Here is a 22,355-nt window from a genome sequence, read left to right on the forward strand (position 1 = left end):
ATTGTCCATTCAAACCAGTCTGGCCATTCTCTGTTGACCTCTCTCATCATGTATGTTTTTTTGTTTTTGGCACCATTCTGAGTAAACTCTAAAGACTGTTGTGTTGGAAAGTCCCAGGAGATCAGTAATTACAGAAATACTCAAACCAGCCTGTCTGGCACCAATAATCATCCATGTGTTTATCTAATCAGCCAATCATGTGGCAGCAGTGCATAAAATCATGCAGATACAGGTCAGGAGCTTCAGTTAATGTTCACATCAACCATCAGAATGGGGAAAAATGTGAACTCAGTGATTTGGACGGTGGCATGATTGTTGGAGCCAGACTGGCTGGTTCTCCTGGGATATTCATGCACAACCGTCTCTAGAATTTAATCAGAATGGTGGCAAAAACAAAAAACATCCAGTGAGTGGCAGTTCTGCGGATGGAAATGCCTTGTTGATGACAGAGGTCAACAGAGAATGGCCAGGCTAGTTCGAAATGACAAAGTCTACGGTAACTCAGATAACTGCTCTGTACAACTGTAGTGAGAAGAATGTCAGGTTAAGAAAAGTAATGTCTTGGGTGATTATTGGAATACCATTCAAAATGTTAGCTTGCTGTCTAGCTCTGCAAAGCAATGCATAGTGAGGACAGTAAAATCTTTTTTAAAATCTGAATATTAGGGTTAGGGTTTAAACCAAATGTAAAAAACAATATTTAACCACAGTTCAGCTAAATAACAAATTAAATGTAGAAACTACTATTTGTATGATTGTGTAAAGAGATAGATACAAGGTATTTGTTGCTTATTTGAAGCAAATAGAAAAACATTTTAAAAATAAACTTACAACATCACCAACACCTTCAGTGAACCCCCTCCGATTGTAAATTCCTTTGTAAATACTGGAAATATTCCCATCATCATACAGGTGAAGAAAGAGGAATAAGGTGGCATATAAAGAGGAACAACTACAAGTGTAACAACAACTGAAGTCTACTGACATACTGTTGCAAAAATGAAGTCCATTAAAGAGGAGAAAGAAGACTTGAGTTATCCAGAGCCATTGATAGTGAAACTTGAAGATTCTGAGGAAAAAAGAGGTTGGTGTCCACCCGTAATTATTTACAATGATTAATAAGGAACCTTAAGGTGGCAAAGTTTCAAACAGTCCTTTAGATCTGGCAGCTTTAGTTAGAAGATTATAGAAGCTGTAAAATTATAGTTGAGAAAACAAAACCAGAATCTACCAGATTTTATGATATTAACAAGAGAATGATAGCGCTAACCTTCAAATGAGAGATTAAAAAAAAATGGACACTTTTATTAAATTAAAGTGAAAATATATTTATTGTTTCACATTTGTCACAATTTACTATGTTCATTTTAGAATTGATGGAAGTGAAAGAGGAAAGCCAAGAACTGAATGACGAGGTGGAGAAAAATCAGAATGATAAATCTGATTTAATTTTTGATGAAAAATCTTCTAGTTGCTCTCAGAATTTCTCACAAAAAAGAACCAAAAAAGCCAAAAAATCCTTTACATGCTCTCAGTGTGGAAAGAGTTTCATATGCAGAAGAAATCTTAACACTCACTTAAAACTTCACTCTGGAGAGAAGCCATTCACATGCCTTCAATGTGGGACGAGTTTTGCACGAAAAGCCCACCTTATGAGTCATATGAGAATTCACACTGGAGAGAAGCCATTTATATGCTCTCAGTGTGGAAAGAGTTTTGCACGAAAAGCACACCTTAGGAGTCATATGAGAATTCACACGGGAGAGAAGCCTTTTTTATGCTCTCAGTGTGGAAAGAGTTTTGCACAGAAAGCACACCTTAGGAGTCATATGACAATTCACACTGGAGAGAAGCCTTTTATATGTTCTCAATGTGGAAAGACTTTTGCACGAAAAGCAGTTCTTAAGAAGCACCTGAGAGTTCACACTGGAGAGAAGCCTTTCACATGCCTTCGGTGTGGAAAGAGTTTCACTCAAAAAGGATACCTGAAGAGTCACATGATGATTCACACTGGAGAGAGGCCTTTTACATGCTCTCAATGTGGAATGAGTTTTGCACTTAAAAGAGAACTTGAGGTGCACCTGAGAATTCACACTGGAGAAAAGCCATTCACATGCCTTCAGTGTGGAAAGAGTTTTGCACGAAAAGCAGTTCTTAAGAGGCACCTGAGCTTTCACACTAGAGAGAAGCCTTTCGCATGCACTCAGTGTGGAAAATGTTTTGCAATAAAAGGAGATCTTAAAAGGCACCTGAGAATTCACTCTAGAGAGAAGCCTTTCACGTGTCTTCAGTGTGGAAAGAGTTTCAAACATGCTGGCTATCTCATAATTCATCAGCACTCTCACTCTGGATTAAAGCCATAACTGTCATCAGTGCAGCAAAAATAAAATAAAAAAATATGTGGGAATCACATCTAAAAGGTACACCTAACGACTCATGCAACTCAGAAGCATTACGTGTGTTCTTTTTGTGGAAAGAGTTTTACAGCCTCAGGAACCCTGAAAGCACATGAGAGAGTGCATGCTGGAGAGAAGCCACGCCACTGCACTTCATGTGGGACAAGTTTCACATTATCAAGTAGTGTACAGAAGCATTTAAAAACATTGTCCAAAGTTGTCATAGGGAGCAACGTTCATCTTCAGGGACAACACTTGAATGCAACACAACACTATTTAGTAAATGTAACAAATTTCAGTCACATCACTAGATGGCTGATGGCTGTAGTCAGCAAATAATAACACCAGTTAAAGAACATAAAGACACACATCATATAGCTACAGAAAAATGCCACGAAATGGATTGAAATTACCTTGTATACCAATTATGTAACAGATTTAATGTCATTGATGTTAGAGTGATGGAATTAACCTTTAGCACATCACATTAAATTAAATTGTGGTTCACTTTAGTGTATTATTTCTTTAACATTATTGCAAAAATGTTGGCGATTTCTGATAATGTTACAAGCAACTATGTTCTTAAAAGTTCCTACTCTATACACAGCTCTGGTACTTGAAGAGAAACAGATTCAGCTAATTAAACATGTGAGAAGACAGAGGTATTGTACAGGTCATATGCACTGACACCCTGCTCTGTACATGACCTGGCAAAAACAAAGATCTACCTTTAAGACCTAAATTCTTTTTGAATGAAGAGGGTGAAAGTCAACAGAAATTCCACAAAACCTAAATAATGTGTGAGTATGAGTGATTGAGTATGCAACCAGTGGTCTTTTTATACACAATTATATGCATACAGAAGCAAACACACATATTAAACTATGAAGCGCAAGAGAGACAAGTGTTCAGCAGAAAAACAGTGTAATAATGAGCAGGTTATTAGTATTCGCTTTTGTTTTATTGATGTTAGATTAATAGAAATAGTGGAGTAAGCCTTCAATAACTGATGGAAAGGCTATTTAAATGTAGTTTCTTCTCTTATTTTCTACAAACTAGCACTTATGTTTGATAAATTTACTCTTAATAAAGTCAAACCTCAGCTGATTATTCTGAAAGGCTTGTTTTATTAATGTCAGTAGCCTGACAGAAATAACAGGACCATCACAGTTAATAGATCTACTTATATCTATTTTGAAGCACAACACACACACACACACACACAGGATATAAAACGTCTAAACATCCCTGTTAAAACAGCAGGTTTTTGTGATGTAAAAAATTTAAGATAAATCATAGAATTTTTGCACCTTTAATGGAAAAATTACAACCTATGCAATGTCACTAAAACCAAAGTGACACATTTCAGAGAAATAAATACAAATAAATAACTTAGAATAACCTAACTGCATAAGTGTGCACATCTCTGAACTAATACTTAGTTGAAGCACCTTTGATTTTATTACAGCACTCAGTCTGTTTGGATAAGAGTCTATTAGCTTGGCACATCTTGACTTGGGAATATTTTCCCACTCTTCATTGCAAAAATGTTCCAGAACTGTCAAATTGTGAGGGCATCTCCTGTGTATGGCCCTCTTCAGGTCCCCTCACAGATTTTCTATAGGATTCAGGTCTGGGCTCTGGCTGGACCATTCCAAAACATTGCTGAAGCCATTCTTTTGTTGATTTGGATATGTGCTTTGGATCATTGTCATGCTGAAAGGTGAAAGATCTCTTCATTTTCAGCTTTCTAGCAGATGCCAGAAGGTTCTGTGCCAAAATTGACTGGTACATGGAGCTATTCATTATTCCCTCCACCTTCACTAAAGCCCCAGTTCCAGCTGAAGAAAAGCAGCCCCAAAGCATGATGCCGCCACCACCATGCATCACCATGGGTATGGTGTTCTTTTGCTGATGTGCTGTGTTGTTTTTGCGCCAAACACTCCTTTTACAATTTTAGGCAAAAAGTTCAATCTTGGTCTCATCAGACCATAACACATTTTTCTGCATGGTTTTTGGAGACTGGATATTGGTTTTTGCGGGCTTGTTGTGCCATACTTTCTCCACTTGTTGGTGACTGTCTTCACTGTGTCCATGGTATAACTAATACCTTGGACATACCTTTCAACAATGAGATCCCATTGATGCTTTGTAAGCTCTTTGTGCCCATGGCTCTTGTAGTAGCATGCAACCAAGAAGATGTCAGAAAATGTCACTTTGGTTTTCAGTTGCATTGCATAGGTTGTAATTTTTACATTAAAGGTGCAAAAAGTCTGATATGATTTTTCTTTGTTTCATTTTTTACATCACAAAAACCTGCTGTTTTAACAGGTGTGTGTAGACTTTTTATATCCACTGTGTGTGTGTGTGTGTGTGTGTGTGTGTGTGTGTGTGTGTGTGTGTGTGTGTGTGTGTGTGTGTATATATATATATATATATATATATATATACACACATATACACACACACACTATATGGCCAAAAGTTTGTGGACACCATTTGATTTCAAAACCTTAGGCATCAATTTCCCCCTTTGCTGTAATAACAGCTTCCACTCTTTTGGGAAGGCTTTCCACTATACTGTATGTAGTAACATGGCTGCAGGGTTTTGCTCTCATTCAGACACAAGGCTATCAGTGAGGTCAGGAACTGATGTTGGTCGACGGAGCCTGACTTACAGTTGCTGTTCCAGTTCACCCCAAAATTGATCAGTGTGGTTCAGGTCTGGGCTTTGTGCAGGCCAGTCGATTTCTTCCACGCCAGACATAGTAAACCATTTCTTTATGGACCTCACTTTGTTCACAGGGGCATTGTCATTGGCTATCCCCAAACAGCTGCCACAAATTTGGAAGCACACAAATCCCAAGCCATTACATAAAGATACATTAAGATTTTTCTTTACTGGATTTAATGGAGTAACCAAAATTGTTAATTAGAAGGGGTTTCCACAAACTTTTGGCCATATAGTGTATATGTATGTATATATATCTATATGTCACACGTGTGTGAGGAGGTCAGGACATACTGTATTTGCATTTGAATATCTTGAGTCTGAAGGAATATAAAGACTTCTTTATGTGTCTAAACTCCTGAAGAGAAATGGTCCATTATCTCATAGCAGTCGTAGCATGCATGCCCCAGATGCCTGACTATGCGCACAATCAAATGAACTAGGCTACTTTGAAAGGTGTACATAGGTGCTCAGCGTTTGCGTCTTTAAGGCTGTAGCAAACACTAATAGGAATAGTCTTTGAATCTGTTAGGGAAAGTGTAGGGAGGAGATCCCATTTGGAAATGAGCAGGAACAGTTGACTCGCATGGAGGACATCATTCTCAATATGCAAACTTGTGTAGTTTTGTGTATCTGTATACAAATAAAATGTTCATAATTGTTTGAATGAAACAGGCTACTAATACAGAGAAAAAGAACTAATAAATAAATCTGAATATTTATGTTGTAACAATAAAAAAACAATAGTCATAAAAGTAATAATAATAATAGCAGCACAAACACTTTGCAACATTGAGGGCGGTGGCCCTTGGCTTTGTATTGTTGACAGAATTTGGCCCTTGGTGACAACTATTTGAGGAACCCTGTTTTAGGGGGGAAAACTCTGGCACCACGCTCTGGCACCACGTTAACTCAGCTGAACCGCCAGAATCATGTCAGACACGTTCAGGTAGTTTCACTATTTGCTAAATTCTCATTTTCTTCAGTGTGTTTTAGCAAAAGATGTTGTGTCCATCTATATTGCTGCTCACTGTGTGTCTCCGCTACAGTCTGTTATTCAAATAATTGCATCTGCAGCGCTTCTTATGCGGTGCCTAATGTCTAGTCACATGTATGCAGGGAAGAGAGGCAACAACGTGGAGTGGGAAAGGACATAAATTAAGTGTGTTTGGTGTTAGAGAGAATAGTCGAGGATTTAGCACCGAAAGATCAGCACTATCTAAACCCCTGAACACTTGCGGTGTATACAGCGCCATTGCTCAAAACAGTGAGATGGGCAACCGTTGTCATGATGTCTCGCGGTCCGGATGGAACTAATCCGGGGTCCGGACTCGGACCGCTGTCCGTTACTTGGTCACTGATGTACTAGATGCTACTCATCTCTGCCATGCTGAATACGCCTATATATAGAAAGCACGTCACCATAAACATCACGTGACTCATCGAAACATCAGGGTAGGGTTGCACCAGCTGTGCGTAAATTCTCACGTAAGTTAGGACGTAAAGTTCACACTAAAGGCTTAGTAACTACTAGATAGTTTGTAACTAAGTCAGTGCTTAATGTGGTTGCACCACCTGTTCTTAAGGCAAGACTTAACTAGTAGGTCGTAAGCTCTACGTAAAGTAATGCGTAGTCGCATATTATGACGTTTACCTGCATTTATCCAATAAGCAGCCTTAACATTTATACACAGAAGTGTTAAAAAGCCATGAACTTCAATTTGATCTTGTTACGGTTGATGTTCAAACCTTGTTTGCTCGCTTACTGTCAGCTGTAATAAATTATATCCCCATTAAAATATGATATGTAATAAAAGTAGATTTAATAAATAGTATATTTGCCCTGTGTAAATAACAATATTATAGGAACTGTATCTAAAATATATGAGGGGTGATAAATAAATACTAATACAACAGGCTGGAAAAACAGACATTTTTTATTTTAATATCATATATATATATTGAATGTGTCGAAACTTGACACTGGGTGACACACCCTGAAAAATGCACCGTTAGATCGGTTTCATGCTGAAGAACCGCTTAAAAGTACGTTTTTTTTTTCTCTCTCTCTCTCTCGTAAATGTCAACATCATAATGTATGTCAAAATTATTGATGCCTGTCATGCAAAACATGAGCTCATTGATGTCATAAAATATCAGTCTACTTTTTTATTCCATCCGTTACGCTTGGTGGCTTACGTAAATATTTAGTTTATATGTAGGGTTACGTTCTACCTAACTTTAATGGTGCAACTATGAAATATTTAGTAAAAATTGCGTAAATTGTGACTTAGTGCCCATTTACGCCACAACTAGGCTAAGTTTCAACTTACGTACAGCTGGTGCGACCGGCCCCAGGTGACTTAACGACACACCAGATGCATCACAATGTTGGTGATATTGTATTGCTCAAAGACTAAGGATTGAGTGGCCTGTGGGAATCATTGTCAACACTTCACAGATGCAAACATGTGCAAAGTGAAAGTTGCAAAACAAGGGTATGTCAAAACCTTCTTGAGACCAGTGACAGTAATTGTAGTTCTTCTGTCTGAGAAAAAGACTTCTTAAAGGGTTTGTCAAATACAGAGTTGTATTACAGTAAATCTGCATCAATAGTGATACAAGTAATGTTGCCAGGTGGTAAGTGTGCTGCTCGCTCATACAGGACTCTTATTTTGAAATACTTGTCTTTACCAGTTGTACTGCCGTCTGCCATTTTTTTTTCTTCTGTTCCAGCAGGAAGAAGTCTGCAGAGAAAAGGGCTGCATTTCTGTGCAACAAACATTTTCTTTTATGCCTTTCCTGAGATACTGTTTGTCTGTAAGTAATATAAAGTTGATAATTTTAACATTAAGCACAATTTCATTTAATAGGCCATGAGAATTAGTATTTTAAGTAATCTTAAGTAATCTGCCTGTAAACAATGTCTTATTTGAGTGCTGAATGAAGCTCCTAATGCATGTACATTGAGTGTATTTTGTTTTGTTGTTTGCCTTAAAAAAAAAACAAAAACAAAAAAACAAAACAAAACGAAAGTAAAAAGATGAATGATAACTTCCAGTAAATTTAAGTGAAGATTGTCTTGAGTAATCTTTTTAAAAAAACGTTTAGCTTGCTATCTAGCTTTGGAAAAGCAACACATTGTGAGGACAGTAAAATATTTATTTTAAAATCTGAATGTTTAAAAAAAGGTAAATTTAATCCAAATGTGCATACTACAGTATATTTAAACACAATTCACCTAAATAACAAGTTAAATGTAGAAATTACTATTGAGATAATGTTTTAATGATATTAATAGGCCACTGATTCTTGAGATAAGGGACAAAACATGTCCTACTTACAAATATAAACTTCATTATAAAAATACTGGAAAAGTTAAGTCTAAAGGAAATGTGTATACTTTGGGCATTTATTTCTCATATTTATAAATAATTTCATTAGATTCTTTTTTAAATGCTTGGAAGCACATGTAACTTAACCTGTCCTCAGGAAGAGGTCACAGTGTTAAACTGCCAAACAAAGTGTTTAGACATGCAACAAATTCATAAATATAAATGTCAAATAAAAGGTTAGGATCTGTACGATATCTAACATTACATAAAGTAAACTTTATATTTTCCATAAAAAAAACTGTCCATCAAAGTTGTGTCCTCACTTTGCATCAACAAGTTTTTATTTTTTTGTTATATTTGTGAAGAAATCAAACAATGTCATGGTCAGCTATAACTCTGAGGACCCCTTTTTTACTTCTTGCTCATGGTGGATGCAACAGTAGGTCTGGCAAGTTTTATATATATTTACATTTTTTATTTTAAACAATGTTGAAGTCTCTGGGGTCACAGCTTCAACATGTCAACTCTGTCATTTCAGTTTTCCCATTGTGATAATCTCTGTTAGAAATGTGGGGAAAATGTGGGCGTTTAGGTTATAGAGGCAGCTTCAACTGAGGAAAAAAACAAAATGGCTCCAGTGTACAACACATGTGCTGCGTCCGAATATCCATACTTCCCTACTATATAGTATGCCAATGGAGTAGTATGTCCGAATCCACAGTATTCTTGAAGCAGTAAGCGAGAAGAACCCGGATGACCTACTATTTCCGGTGAGATTCTGAAGTGCGGATCGACTGGACGCTTTACGATCCCATAATCCCTCTGGAGCTGAGGTGATGTCATGTTCAAAATGCTGAATTTAAAAGAACAGCGGTGAATCGCAAGTTGGACGGCTCTTCTCAACTTAAGTGCTATATATACACACCAAGATAATTGTTCCCTGAGCTTAAATGGTACTTGTTTAACAAAACCTGAGCAGATAGTTTTTGCAGTTGTTGTTCTTAAGTCATATATTCGGGTCATGAGTCAATGCCCATGTACCCGGATGAAGTATATCCAAAATCTACTACTCACATGCATACCTAAGAGAACGTGCTGTTTTCTTCGTTCTTCATCAAATACAGTACATACTGTGACAGTTTGCTGTTTCGGACGCAGCAATGGTTAAGATGGAAAAAATAAAATTTTGTCAACTAATTTTCACAATAGTGTGAAAACAGAAAAATAAAAAAAATAAAAATATATATATATATATATAAAATGTATTTTATCTCATAACACCTTTACGGAACACCATTATTAGATAATTAAAGACTTTACACTCTTGTTGGGTGGATCAAATTAAAATAGCATGCTTTTTGTGTGTCTGATGTAGTTGACACAAATGACAGTAAGATGTAAGTTATGAAGTGAATAATTGTCAATTTTCATATTTATCCATTTCAAATTAATTATTAAAAAATAAAAACTCTTAAAAAATAAAAAATGCTAAACATGTTTTGTCCCTTATCTCAAGAATCAGTGAGGCATTTGTTTTTTATGAAGCATTTAAACATTTAAAAAATAAGCCTACAACATCACCAGTTAACACCCACAAAGCGATCCAAATTTGCATTTTCATTGAAGCCCCTCCCACTGTATTTCACTTATAAATGCTGGAAATATTCCCATCATCCAACAGGTGAAGAAAGAGGAATAAGTTGGCATATAAAGAGGAACAACTCCAAGTGTAACCACTGAAGTCAACTGACATACTATTGCAAAAATGAAGTCTGTTAAAGAGGAGAAAGAAGACTTGAGTTATCCAGAGACACGGATAATGAAACATGAAGATACTGAGGAACAAAGAGGTTGGTGTCCACCCTTAATTATTTACAATGACTGTTAAAGTAAATTGAGGTAATAAAGCTTCAGACAGTTTGCTAGATCTGGCAGCTGTAGTTAGAAAATCATAGAACAAGTAAAATTACAGTTGAGCGCCCTTACGAAAATCGAGAGTTCATGGCAAATTTGCCGCAAACTTGCTGTAAATTCGCCACTGATCATATTCACATGCAACTGAGCTTTGCGAAAAACTTGCAGCAAATTGTCCATTGTTGCCAAAGGTTTGCTGGAGGTTCACCACTACCTGCGAAGAGCTGCAAACTTCTGGCAAACATTTGCAGCCAATCAAAAGCTCATTTGCATGTGAAAATAACAAGCGGCAAGTTTGCTGCAAATTTGCAGCAAGTTTGCGGCTAATTTCAATTTTTTTGTAAGGGCAAACAAATAAAACTATTATTATATATTACCATAATTAGTATTATATGAACGTAAGAATGACTGAACTATACTTCTGCATATCAAAGAAAACGTAAAAATAGACACTTGGCCTCAGCTGCTTACTGTCATTAAAGGGGAGTTCAACTCTATTTCATGTTTCACGTTTGTTTCTATATTCTTTGCATTTCAGACCTGATGGAAGTAAAAGAGGAAAGTCAAGAACTGAATGATGTGGAGGAGAAACATCAGAATGACATATGTGATTTCAGTTTTGGTGAAAAATCTTCTAGTTGCTCACAGATGAAAAGTAATTTCTCACAAAAAAGTACTCTAAGAACAAGAGCCAAAAATACCTTCACATGCCCTCAATGTGGAAAGAGTTTTGCACTCAAATCAGTTCTTAAAAAGCACCTGAGAATTCACACTGGAGAGAAGCCTTTCACATGCACTCAGTGTGGAAAGAGTTTCACACAAAAAGGACACCTTAAGGGTCATGTGATATTTCACACTGGAGAGAAGCCATTTACATGCGCTCAATGTGGAAAGAGTTTTGCACTCAAAGCAGTTCTTAAAAAGCACCTGAGAATTCACACTGGAGAGAAGCCTTTCACATGCACTCAGTGTGGAAAGAGTTTCACTCACAAAGGACTTCTTAAGAGTCATGTGATAATTCACACTGGAGAGAAGCCATTTACATGCTCTCAGTGTGGAAAGGGTTTTGCAGTAAAAGGAGTTCTTAAGAAGCACCTGAGAATTCACACCGGAGAGAGGCCTTTTACATGCCCTCAGTGTGGAAAGAGTTTCACAAATAAAGAACACCTTAAGAGTCACATGATGATTCACACTGGAGAGAGGCCTTTTACATGCTCTCAATGTGGAAAGAGTTTTGCACTCAAAGCAGTTCTAAAAAAGCACCTGAGAATTCACACCGGAGAGAGGCCTTTTACATGCACTCAGTGTGGAAAGAGTTTCACACAAAAAGGACACCTTAAGAGTCACATGATTATTCACACTGGAGAGAGGCATTTTACATGCGCTCAGTGTGGAAAGAGTTTTGCACTCAAAGCAGTTTTAAAAAAGCACCTGAGGATTCACACTGGAGAGAAGCCTTTCACATGCACTCAGTGTGGAAAGAGTTTCACACAAAAAGGACACCTTAAGAGTCACATGATGATTCACACTGGAGAGAGGCGTTTTACATGCGCTCAATGTGGAAAGAAGTTTATAAGAAATGGAGATCTTATAAAGCACTTGAGAATTCACACTGGAGAGAAGCCTTTTATATGCCATCTGTGTGGAAAGAGTTTTGCACGAAAATCAGTTCTTGAGAGGCACCTGAGAATGCACACCGGAGAGAGGCTTTTCACATGCCCCCAGTGTAGAAAAAGTTTCACACGCAAAGTACACCTTAAGAGTCACATGATGATTCACGCTAGAGAGAAGCCTTTAACATCCCTTCAGTGTGGAAAGAGTTTTGTATGAAAAGCATTTCTAAAAAAGCACCTGAAAATTCACACGGGAGAGAAGCCTTTCACGTGCCTTCCGTGTGAAAAGAGTTTAAAAAATGCTGGCTATCTTACACTTCTTCAGCGCTATCACTCTGGATTAAAGCTATTTAACTGTGATTATTTTGGCAAAAAAATTATGTGGGAATCACATCTAAAGTTACACCTGTCAACTCATGCTATTGAGAAGCCTTATGTGTGCACTTCATGTGGGAAGAGTTTTGCCCATTTAATTGGTATACAGAAGCATTTAAAAAAGCATTGTCCAAAGTAGTCATAGTGAGCAAAGTTTGTCTTCATGGTCAACACTTACTTAAAGCAGTATAACACAATTTTAATGTAACAACATATACATCAGATCATGAGATCCAACCCAATCTCATGAAAAGTCATATATAATTTACGAGTTGGCTATTTTGTATGGTCTTGCATGATGTCGTTTGCATAAACTCGTACAACTTCATCACGTGCAAATTCCCGGATGTCTAATGTGGAAGCGTGAGTTCCGCGCACGAGGCATTAAGGATATACTTATTAATATTATGCCCTAACCCAAACCCCTTATCTTTTTTTATTTGTTTTATTTTATCCCCTTTTCTCCCAATTTGGAATGCCCAATTCCCACTACTTAGTAGGTCCTCGTGGTGGTGCGGTTATTCACCTCAATCCGGGTGGCGGTGGACAAGTCCCAGTTGCCTCCGCTTCTGAGACAGTCAGTCCGTGCATTTTATCACGTGGCTCGTTGTACATGACACTGCAGAGACTCGCAGCACGGGAGGCTCATGATAATCTCCGCGATCCACTCACAACTTACCACGTGCCCCAATGAGAGCGAGAACCCCTAATCGCTACCACGAGGAGGTTACCCCATGTGATTCTACCCTCCCTAGCAACCGGGCCAATTTGGTTGCTTAGGAGACCTGGCTGGAGTCACTCAGCATGCCCCGGATTCGAACTCGCGACTCCTGGCGTGGTAGTCACCATCAATACTCGCTGAGCTACCCAGGCACCCACCCAAACCCCTTATCTAAACCTAACCAATCAGTAGAGTGTGTAAACATGATAGGAAGTTGTTTTTGTGTTCCAGAAGCAAGTAATTGTCACATATTAGATGGAAACGATGTCCAGTGACATCATTAGCTCTAGTGAAAGTCATAGGAATTCAAACTAGTGCAGTCGCACGATATCATACGAATTAGCCAAATTTAGAAAAGTCGTACGATTCCTGACGATTTCGCTGTGAGAGTGTCGCGAGATCTGATTGCTCTAGTTAGAAAATAATATCAGCATAAGAACATTTGATAGGGAAAGAAAAATACCATAAAATGCGTTTAAATGGCCACTTTATATGACCAGATTTAATGTCATAAATATTAGAATGACCAAATTAACCTTTAGCACATCACATAAAAAGAGATTAAAATTAATTGTTCATTTTAGTGTATTATTTCTTTATCTCCATTGAATTGATCTTGACTATTTCTAATAATGTGATCAAAAACTATATTTTTAGAATTTCTGCTGTATGCACACAGTTCTGGTACTTGAAGAGAAACAGATTCAGCTCTTTGAACAAGAGAGAAGACTGTCTCAAAAAGTGGAGCTGCAGCGATTTAGAAACAGTTTGTTTTATTTGACAGCAAGCTTTTAAGTATGAAAACACTAATTGAACTACTGTATCAAGTGCAAGATGGACATATTTTAAGCAGAGACAATGGTGTAAAGATGAGTGGGTTATTTATATTTGCCTTGTTGTTTATTGATGTTTAATTCATGTAATTTTGAGAGAAATATTAGTCATCTTCAATAGAGCTGTTTTAAAGGTAACTAAAATGTAGTTTTCTTTGCACTGTTCAAACAGCAAACTGTAGGTCTTATTATACTCCTGTATCATAATAAAGTCAAACCTCTGCTTATTATCCTGAAAAGCTTGTTTCATTATTGTAAAAAGCCTGAGAGAAATAACAGAACCATCACTGTTAATAGAGCTACTGAAAAGCCTCATTATTTCATGCCAGTTGTCCCCTTATTTCACCTAAATCGTTAAGGTGATGTCTTACGGTGATTACTTATAAACATCCACTTAAAGCACATTTTGTTGACGCAAAGTACAAAATCACCACTGTTGATCTTTATTTTAAAATCTGAAAGAAAAGCTGCCAAATAAAAACCAACCACTTGATATGTTGAAGTTAAAAGTTAAAGCTAAAATTAGTCAACTATTGGGAAATGTTCTAAGAGGCAAAATGTTTGATCAATTGTTTGGGGAACAAAGAGCAAATAAATAAAACACTAAAAAGTCTGAAACAGATGGCCATAGTAGTATTCATAAATCAAATGATAAAAAATAATTCAAGTATCTGTACTTTATAATTTTTTAATGTGTTCTACACTACATTTCATAAGCATTCTATTTAACTTTTTAATCCATTACATTTCAGAAAAGAAAAAAAATATGTGTCTATTACGACTGTAAGATTTGTTCCCTGAAAGGAGGGAATGAAACGCTGCGTCGGTAGCTGATGCTATGGGCAGGGGCGCATTAATGCATGGGCTTACACGGGCTGAAACCAAGGGGCCCACAACTCCAAGGGGGGGCCTTTTTGCCTGGCACCCCATTCTCCCCCGCTGACATTCGCGGGAGGAGCGCGTCTTAACGCTTTCAGTAGGAGAGGCTGTTGTGAACACGGAGATGGTTTTCAACCGTAAAAGCCGTCCATGTAGCGCAGGAGTCCCCAAACTAGGGCCCGCGGGCCGAATATGGCCCTCAAAAATGTATTGACCGGCCTGCGGAACCATGCCTGTCACACGTTTTGACAGGCCCGCACTGGAAACGTGAGACTGCTTTGGTGGCTTTTCATGTCTGTAAGACTGACTATAGTGTGAGCCAATAGCATTCTAGTGCACGCTGTTAAGGAGCATATCATTGGTTTCACCCGCAAACGAATATGCCACTTAACTGATGTTTGAGTCGGTCATTTGAGTCTGAACAAGATAAGACCTCTCATTCATAAAGAAACTGAACTGGTACACTTGTTCACGAACGAAATGCATGAATCATCATTAACAAGGATCTGCTGAGCAATTAAACGAGAGGAGGCAGCATGTTGTTTGTTCAACTCTGCAAACTCATTCAACACGAAAATGTGCCGGATTTATTATGAATAAATAAATGAATATACTTATTACAGACGTACAGACTTTATTGAACTATTTTGTTAGGCTAGTATTGTCTTTTTTTTATAGTCATGCTCAGCAGTTTACAGTAATAGATACTGTATGCTTTGTTGTCATTTGTGAGGTGATGATGCTTAAAGACTTTGCAGTGATTAAGTCACTTAGTAGAACTGTTGAGATGCAAATTTTTATAAATGATAATTAGACTGTTTCCGATTGTAAATAACTCTGATTATTCCTCGTTCAAAGCATAAAAGTCATTTGGTGCCATCTACTGGTGCAACAGTTTTTATATTATTATTATTTTTAATAATCTCCCCAATTTGGAATGCCCAATTCCCAATGCACTCTAAGTCCTCATGGTGGTGTAGTGACTCGCCTCAATCCGGGTGGCGGAGGATGAATCTCAGTTGCCTCTGCATCTGAGACCATCAATCTGCACGTCTTATCACGTGGCTTGTTGAGCACATTACCACAGAGACATATCGCGCGTGGAGGCTTCACGCTATTCTCCGTGGCATCCACACACAACTCACCACGCACCCCATCGAGAGCAAACCACATTATAGCGACCAAGAGGAGGTTACCCCATGTGACTCTACCCTCCCTAGCAACCGGGCCAGTTTGGTTGCTTAGGAGACCTGGCTGGAGTCACTCAGCCAGCCCTGGATTGGAACTCGCGACTCTAGGGGTGGTAGACAGTGTCTTTACTCGCTGAGCTACCCAGGCACCCGCAAAAATGGACAATGAATGAATCTATTAACTAATCTGAACAAATCTTTTTGTTGAACATATTAAAAAGACTTGTCACTGAGATTAATCAAAATCATCACCACTACTGGATAGAGTACTTGTTACAAATTCGTTAAGCCAATGGTTGGATCCACTGATGTAAGACTATGACTGGATCTTCCCCCCCCTCTTCATGTCTTGACATGCACACATCTTCCTTAAAGCAAGTTGCTAAGAAATATATACATACAATAAAGTTACCAATATTAACATAATGTTCTGTGAATGGATTTTAATTGTAGAATTAATCCCTGAAATAAAACCAGAAGAATAATCTCTGTGACAAAAATACCGTAGGCTCACTCTGACCCCCCTTGAAAACATAACAGTGTGACCTGACCCTGGCAGCAAAAATTTAGGAGACCCCTGTTATAGCGCATCTTTATAGATCCACAGGAAAAAGGGAACAATTAACACATTAATGGTAAATATAGTAACAATTATACTAGCTAACGGAGTAGTTAAACATTGTGTAGAAACTCATCTTCACACAGTAGAAAGAGAATGGCAAAACGGTCAAAGGGCACTAGCTGATAGGGTAGTGAAATATTTAATATAAATACTCAATGCAAACATGGTGCGAAAGAGCTTCATTTTTTACAAAATGGTCAAGAGACCATTTCGATAACATAAGCAGTTACACTTGCCAAGCAGGGTTTTGTGACACATTGACATATCAACCTTCCTTTACAGTGAAAACTTGGGATAAGAAGAAGGAGATATCCAAGATATAAAACCTGCCAAAGTGTTAGGGGATGCCCAGCTTGCAGCCTGACAGATGTCCTCCAAGGACATACCCTTTGCCCATGCTTAGGAGGCATCCAACAGCTCTATCATCTCCAGGAACCAAGGGCTGTTGGACCACTTCAGTGCAACTAGCTGCACATTTCCCTATCCTCCTCAACCTTGCAAAGCACTTGGTGTAGCAAGCGGACAGGAGGTAATGCATATTTGCATTTCACTGGCCATTTGTGAGCTAGGGCATCCAAGTCTCGTGGTCGGGCAATTTATTTGTAACATGATGATGCACATAAGTTGCTTGATGCAGCTGAGTCCAGCACAGTATAACATCATACTGGCATAGCTTGTGCCCCATAAAACTCTACAATGTTAACTGCTGTGTGTGGTTGTACTGTGGGCTGGCCTAAATGTGGATAGGTAAGTCTTTGTATAGATTTTTGGTCTCTTGCAGATCTTCTTAAATTAGTTAAAGGGTCAGCAGTTGGGGAAATCAATGTAGGTGTGTGTATTAAGTGGTGGATTGCTGAGTTCACCTTCAATGATTCTTTGTTACTTCTGATACTTTCTCCATCTTCAGGTAAGTAGTTCTCCTCCATTTCTCTTTCTTTAGGTTGCTCCACTTGTTCGCTTGGTCTCTTTTCTCTTACATGCTTGCTTGAGTTGGAAGGTGTGGGTTCTTCAGATGATTTTCTGTGAGTTGGATCTCTCTCCCAGGTAGGCTGTACACTTTCAACCCCTCTCCCAGGTCTCTCTGGAATCTTAACCAGTAATGTGCATCTTCATTCTCAAAATCAGTTGTTTCACTGCTTGATGATGTCTATGTCTCTGTTTTAGGTCTCATCTTTCTGTTCTATCTTTTTTTCTGCAGGTGACATATCAGATGCCTTCATGGGAACATGTGTTCCAGATAAGTCGACAGTTTATTCATTCACTAAATGCCTAGATTTCTATGCAGAACACTGTTTTTTTCTGCATTGTTCTCTGGACTGACTCTGTAAATTGGGTTGTCATCTAGTTGTTCTCTGAAGACAGAGATTTGTTTATCCCAATAAATACTCAGTTTTTCTCTTCTGCCTTTTCTGACTATGTTCTGGACAAGAAATCTGTCACCCGGACACAAGCTGACTCCTTTTATCTTATGATCATAATATCCTTTTCCCCATTCACTGGACAATTTACTGTTTTCAGTAGCAAAAATATATGCTTCCTTGTGTGTGGCCCTCATCATCATAAATTGTTTGAGACTCATCTGTCGTTTCTGAGTTCACCCCAAAGAACAGGTCAACTGGCAAACAAGGAGAGTGGCCAAACATTAAGAAGTGTGAGAATCCAGTCGCCTCATGTCTTGTGAAGTTGTATGCATGAACAATACTTGCTAGATGGTCTTTCCAGTTCTCCCTTTCCTTCTCTTGAAGCATTCTCAACATTTGTAGGAGGGTTCTGTAAAATCTCTCAGCAGGGTTACTTTTTTTGTTATTAACATTTTTTTATTGATTCCATCACAAGACAAATAAACACAACATAAAATACGGAATCAGTTATATAAATTAAACCCCTCCCCCTGAACATTCCCCCACCCCAACCCAAACATGCACTACAGTTGTCACTTACAATTATAACATATATATATATATATATATATATATATATATATATATATATATATATTTTAAACAAAAAAATATATTTTCAAAAAACAAAAATGCACATACTAAAATTTAAAAATCCCTCTCCACTGCCCCTCCCCGAGAACCCTCCAAAAAAGCCAAATATCCACCCCACTTCCTATTAAACAAATCCCATTTTCCCAACCTTCTAAAAATTGCCTCCTCAAATGCTGAGACGCTTACCATTCCAAATGATGGACTTCGCTATGCTATCAAATTACTTGAAATAAGAGAGGGGGACACCTACAGGGAGAGACTGTGGCAGGTAGTTGAATTTTGGAATACAATTCATTTTAATAACATTAACCTTCCCAATCATAGATAAATGTAATGAAGCCCACATCGCTCGAAAACCTTTTTATTAAGGGGTCAAAATGAACTCTAACTATATCACACCAACTGAATCTGTATCATGAGAATTTAGAAAAGGAATGAATAATTCTGTGGAGGCAAGGCATAGATCTAGTTGGGTTGGAGATGAATAATAAAATATCATCTGTGTAAAGCAAAAGCTTATGTGCCATACCTCCTGCCATCACCCCTGGAAAATCCCCTTCCCTTCTTATCGCAGCTGCTAATGGTTCCAGGGCAAGACAGAACAATAATTTGCCACTGACCACATGATATTAATTTGACGCCTGATGTTATCAGAAGAGCTCCGGCCCGAATAAACCCCACCTGATCTATATGTATAAGAGATGTCATAACTTTACTTAATCGGTTAGCCAATATTTTTGACAAAATTTTAACGTCTAGCTGGATCAGGGAAATTGGACAGTAACTCTTACACTCACTTGGATCTTTGTCCTTTTTATGAATCAGACTGATCCGGGCTTGCGTCATGGTTGGCGGAAGCTTTCCATCCTTTAATGATTCCGTTTAAACTTCTAACAAAAGTGGAGCCAGTTCTGAAGCATAAGATCTAAAAAACTCAGCAGTAATGCCATCTGGCCCCGGAGCCTTGCCTGTAGGCAAGGCCTTGATTACCTCACCAAGCTCTTCCAAGGTTATCTCAAAATCAAGAGAATTCTTTTGCTCAGTCATCAGTTTAGGGAGTTCTAATGGTTCCACAAAGTTTCTAATATCTTAATCGATGGATGAAGTTGTGGAATTATAAAGATCAAGATAGAATTCTTTAAAAGTATTATTAATATCAATGGCTGAGGTAAATATTTCACCACCAGCAGATTTCACTGAGGGAATGGTAGAAAAAGACTCTCTCTGCTTTATATATCTAGCCAACAGTTTCCCTGCTTTGTCCCCCGACTCAAAGTATGACTGTCTTGCCCTGAATAGCCAAAACTCCACCTTCCATGACAAAATAGTATTATATCTGTATTTCAGTCGGGTCAATTCTCGGAGCCCATCAGACGACATTTGGCACTTCAGCTCTGCCTCGGCATTTTTAATATTCCCTTCTCAATCCACGAGTTCTCGTGTTTTGGATTTTTTGATCTGACCCCTAAGAACCGCCTTAAGCACCTCCCAAGCCATGCCCACAGAGGATACTGAGGACCAGTTGGTCTCCATATAAACATTGATTTCAGCCTTTAACATTTGTTGAAAATCAGGATTTTGCAAAAGGGATACATTAAAGTGGAAACTATGTAATTTCTTTTTCTCTGTATATGGCAACACCTCTAAACTCACCAGGGTGTGATCTGAGATTAAGATGTTTCCAATTGAGCAATCAACAACAGATGAAATGAGGGACTTAGAAATCAAGAAAAAATCTATTCTAGAATAAATCTTATGGACTGATGAAAAAAATGTATAGTCCCTCCCAGATGGGTTTAAAAGTCTCCAAATATCTGTAAGACCAAGATTTTTACACATCCTGTGAAGCATCAATGTTGCTCTAGAAGGCTTACACACTTTTGCTTCACTATGATCATGGACTGAGTCCATCAATAGATTAAAGTCTCCTCCCAATATTATAGAGTTTCTTGAAGGAGTGTTGTTCCACAAAACAAACTCCAGCCGCTAGGCGGAACCAACACAAAAAGAAACAAAATGGTGCTCAGCTTCCTCAGACAGTCAAGTGTATGCTCAGTGAGACGAGCTCACTCGGGGCCACATGAGAAACATCAAATGGTTTACTCTCCCCATTGTCTCTATGAAAGGCAATGTTTGCTATGGGCATGTAAATATTCTCAGTTTGGCCGGAAACATCAGTGCAAAAGCGGTCTTACATTGATCTAAGAGTTTCTTGCATTCCTTGTATTGATCACATTTTTCTCTTGTCAAATTCGCAAAGTCTGGGAACAAGAAAATGCTGTGATTCTTCCAAGAAAGCTTTACTTTGCTCCTCGCCTTGCGCAACACGAGATCTTTATCGGATGATCTCAGAAATTTGGCCAGAATTGATCGGGGCCTGTCTCCCTCAGCGGATCTGCGAGCTTGCTCTATTTCCAGCTTATGGCCTGTTATGTCAAGCAGACTCGGGAAGAGCTCATCTAGGATTTCACCATATCTCTGCCTTCTTCATGCTCAGGAATTCCAACAATTCGGACGTTGTTTTGCCGATTATGATTCTCGAAATCCTCCAGTTTTTCCCAAATGTGTCCCAAACCTGACTCTAGCGGATAAGCAGCTTATTTCCTCCAGTTAATCGATCCTTCTCTCGATGTCCCTGATTCTTGTAACCAACTCAGAGAATTTAGTTTCCATCGCAGTAATCGATCTACGTATTACCGCAAGATCCTCTAAGTCAGCAACAACTTTCGTCAGCATCACAGACATGCTCGCCAGTTGCCATTGAATTTCTACCGTTGCACCGTCCAAACCGAGTCCCTGGTCTGCAGGCCTATCTGAGGTGTCAGCTTGAGCACGTAAGTGTCCTTTAAAATCTCCAGAGCCCGAAGATTTTGAATTCTTTGCCATGTTGATTTCTAAGAACAGATACAGTATGTAGCAGGGTGTATTGAATCTCACCAGTTTGTGGAATTGTGGAATTGAGGGACCAAATTTTTGTGTGAGGTATTTCTCTTTCCAGTTGTAGTCCATAATGCTCACTTGGGCTCCTGTGTCTTATAAGACACTGACAGGATAGCCGTTCATATTATATTTCAAAAGGCACTTGTCCCCTACAAGCTGTGCAACTCTCTTTTGGGTGAATTGAATATGGTCAGATAGTTGTGGGGAGGTAATACTTTGAATATGATTTTGAAAAGTTGGAGTTGATGTTGCCACATGTAGTTTCTTATAATGGGACTGTGACTTTGCTTTGGTCACTGGTTGTCCCCCTGCAATGACCAATCCCCATTTCCCCGTACTTTTGGTTTTCTAAGATAACCAACGGCTTTGTGTCCCTCTTCACTGCACACAAAACAATGGCTAAATGTGGTCACATTTTGCTCTGTACACGCTAGACACCATAACTGCCTTTCTCTTTGATAAAACTGTCTACTAAATGTAGATTGTATCTGTGATTTTGGTCTATGTTGATATTGTGGGCCCAGCTGATGTTGTGGCTGATATTGGCTCTGAGTCAGCACCTGTGTGTTTGTCTAGAACAGAGGCATGGCAGGTGGTGAAAACTGTGTCAGAGGCTGAAACTGTAACATAGGCTGTTGGAACAATGGCTGGAATTGTGAAGGTGTTTGAGGCTGTTGCTCACCATAATCGTGCCATGAATGTGGATGCTCTGTCTTTCTGGACAGAGTTTTTATAGCATCAACCACAGTAGTTCAAACCTCTATTTGGGCTTTGAGCTGCTAAATGGTCTTGTCTTTCATCATTTCATCTGC

The 22,355-nt window shown here is 38.5% G+C and overlaps 1 protein-coding gene across 3 annotated transcripts; it reads left to right on the forward strand.

Moving 5' to 3' along the window:
* Nucleotides 1–945: 945 nt before the first annotated feature.
* Nucleotides 946–17,509, forward strand: LOC127440787 (gastrula zinc finger protein XlCGF57.1-like). Of its 3 annotated transcripts, XM_051697686.1 has the most exons (5): nt 946–1,084; nt 3,004–3,196; nt 7,864–7,947; nt 10,144–10,312; nt 10,915–17,509. In XM_051697686.1, exons 4-5 carry the CDS (start codon nt 10,228–10,230, stop codon nt 12,204–12,206), a joined length of 1,377 nt encoding a protein of 458 aa, XP_051553646.1. In that variant the 5' UTR covers nt 946–1,084; nt 3,004–3,196; nt 7,864–7,947; nt 10,144–10,227; the 3' UTR covers nt 12,207–17,509. The 3 variants fall into 3 exon arrangements, with proteins under 3 accessions (XP_051553646.1, XP_051553645.1, XP_051553644.1); XM_051697685.1 differs by lacking the exon at nt 3,004–3,196 and having other exon boundaries at nt 955–1,084; XM_051697684.1 differs by lacking the exon at nt 946–1,084 and having other exon boundaries at nt 2,372–3,196; nt 7,867–7,947.
* Nucleotides 17,510–22,355: the final 4,846 nt, after the last annotated feature.

This window comes from Myxocyprinus asiaticus, chromosome 5 (assembly GCF_019703515.2).
Source record: "Myxocyprinus asiaticus isolate MX2 ecotype Aquarium Trade chromosome 5, UBuf_Myxa_2, whole genome shotgun sequence".
Classification (NCBI taxonomy): domain Eukaryota; kingdom Metazoa; phylum Chordata; class Actinopteri; order Cypriniformes; family Catostomidae; genus Myxocyprinus; species Myxocyprinus asiaticus.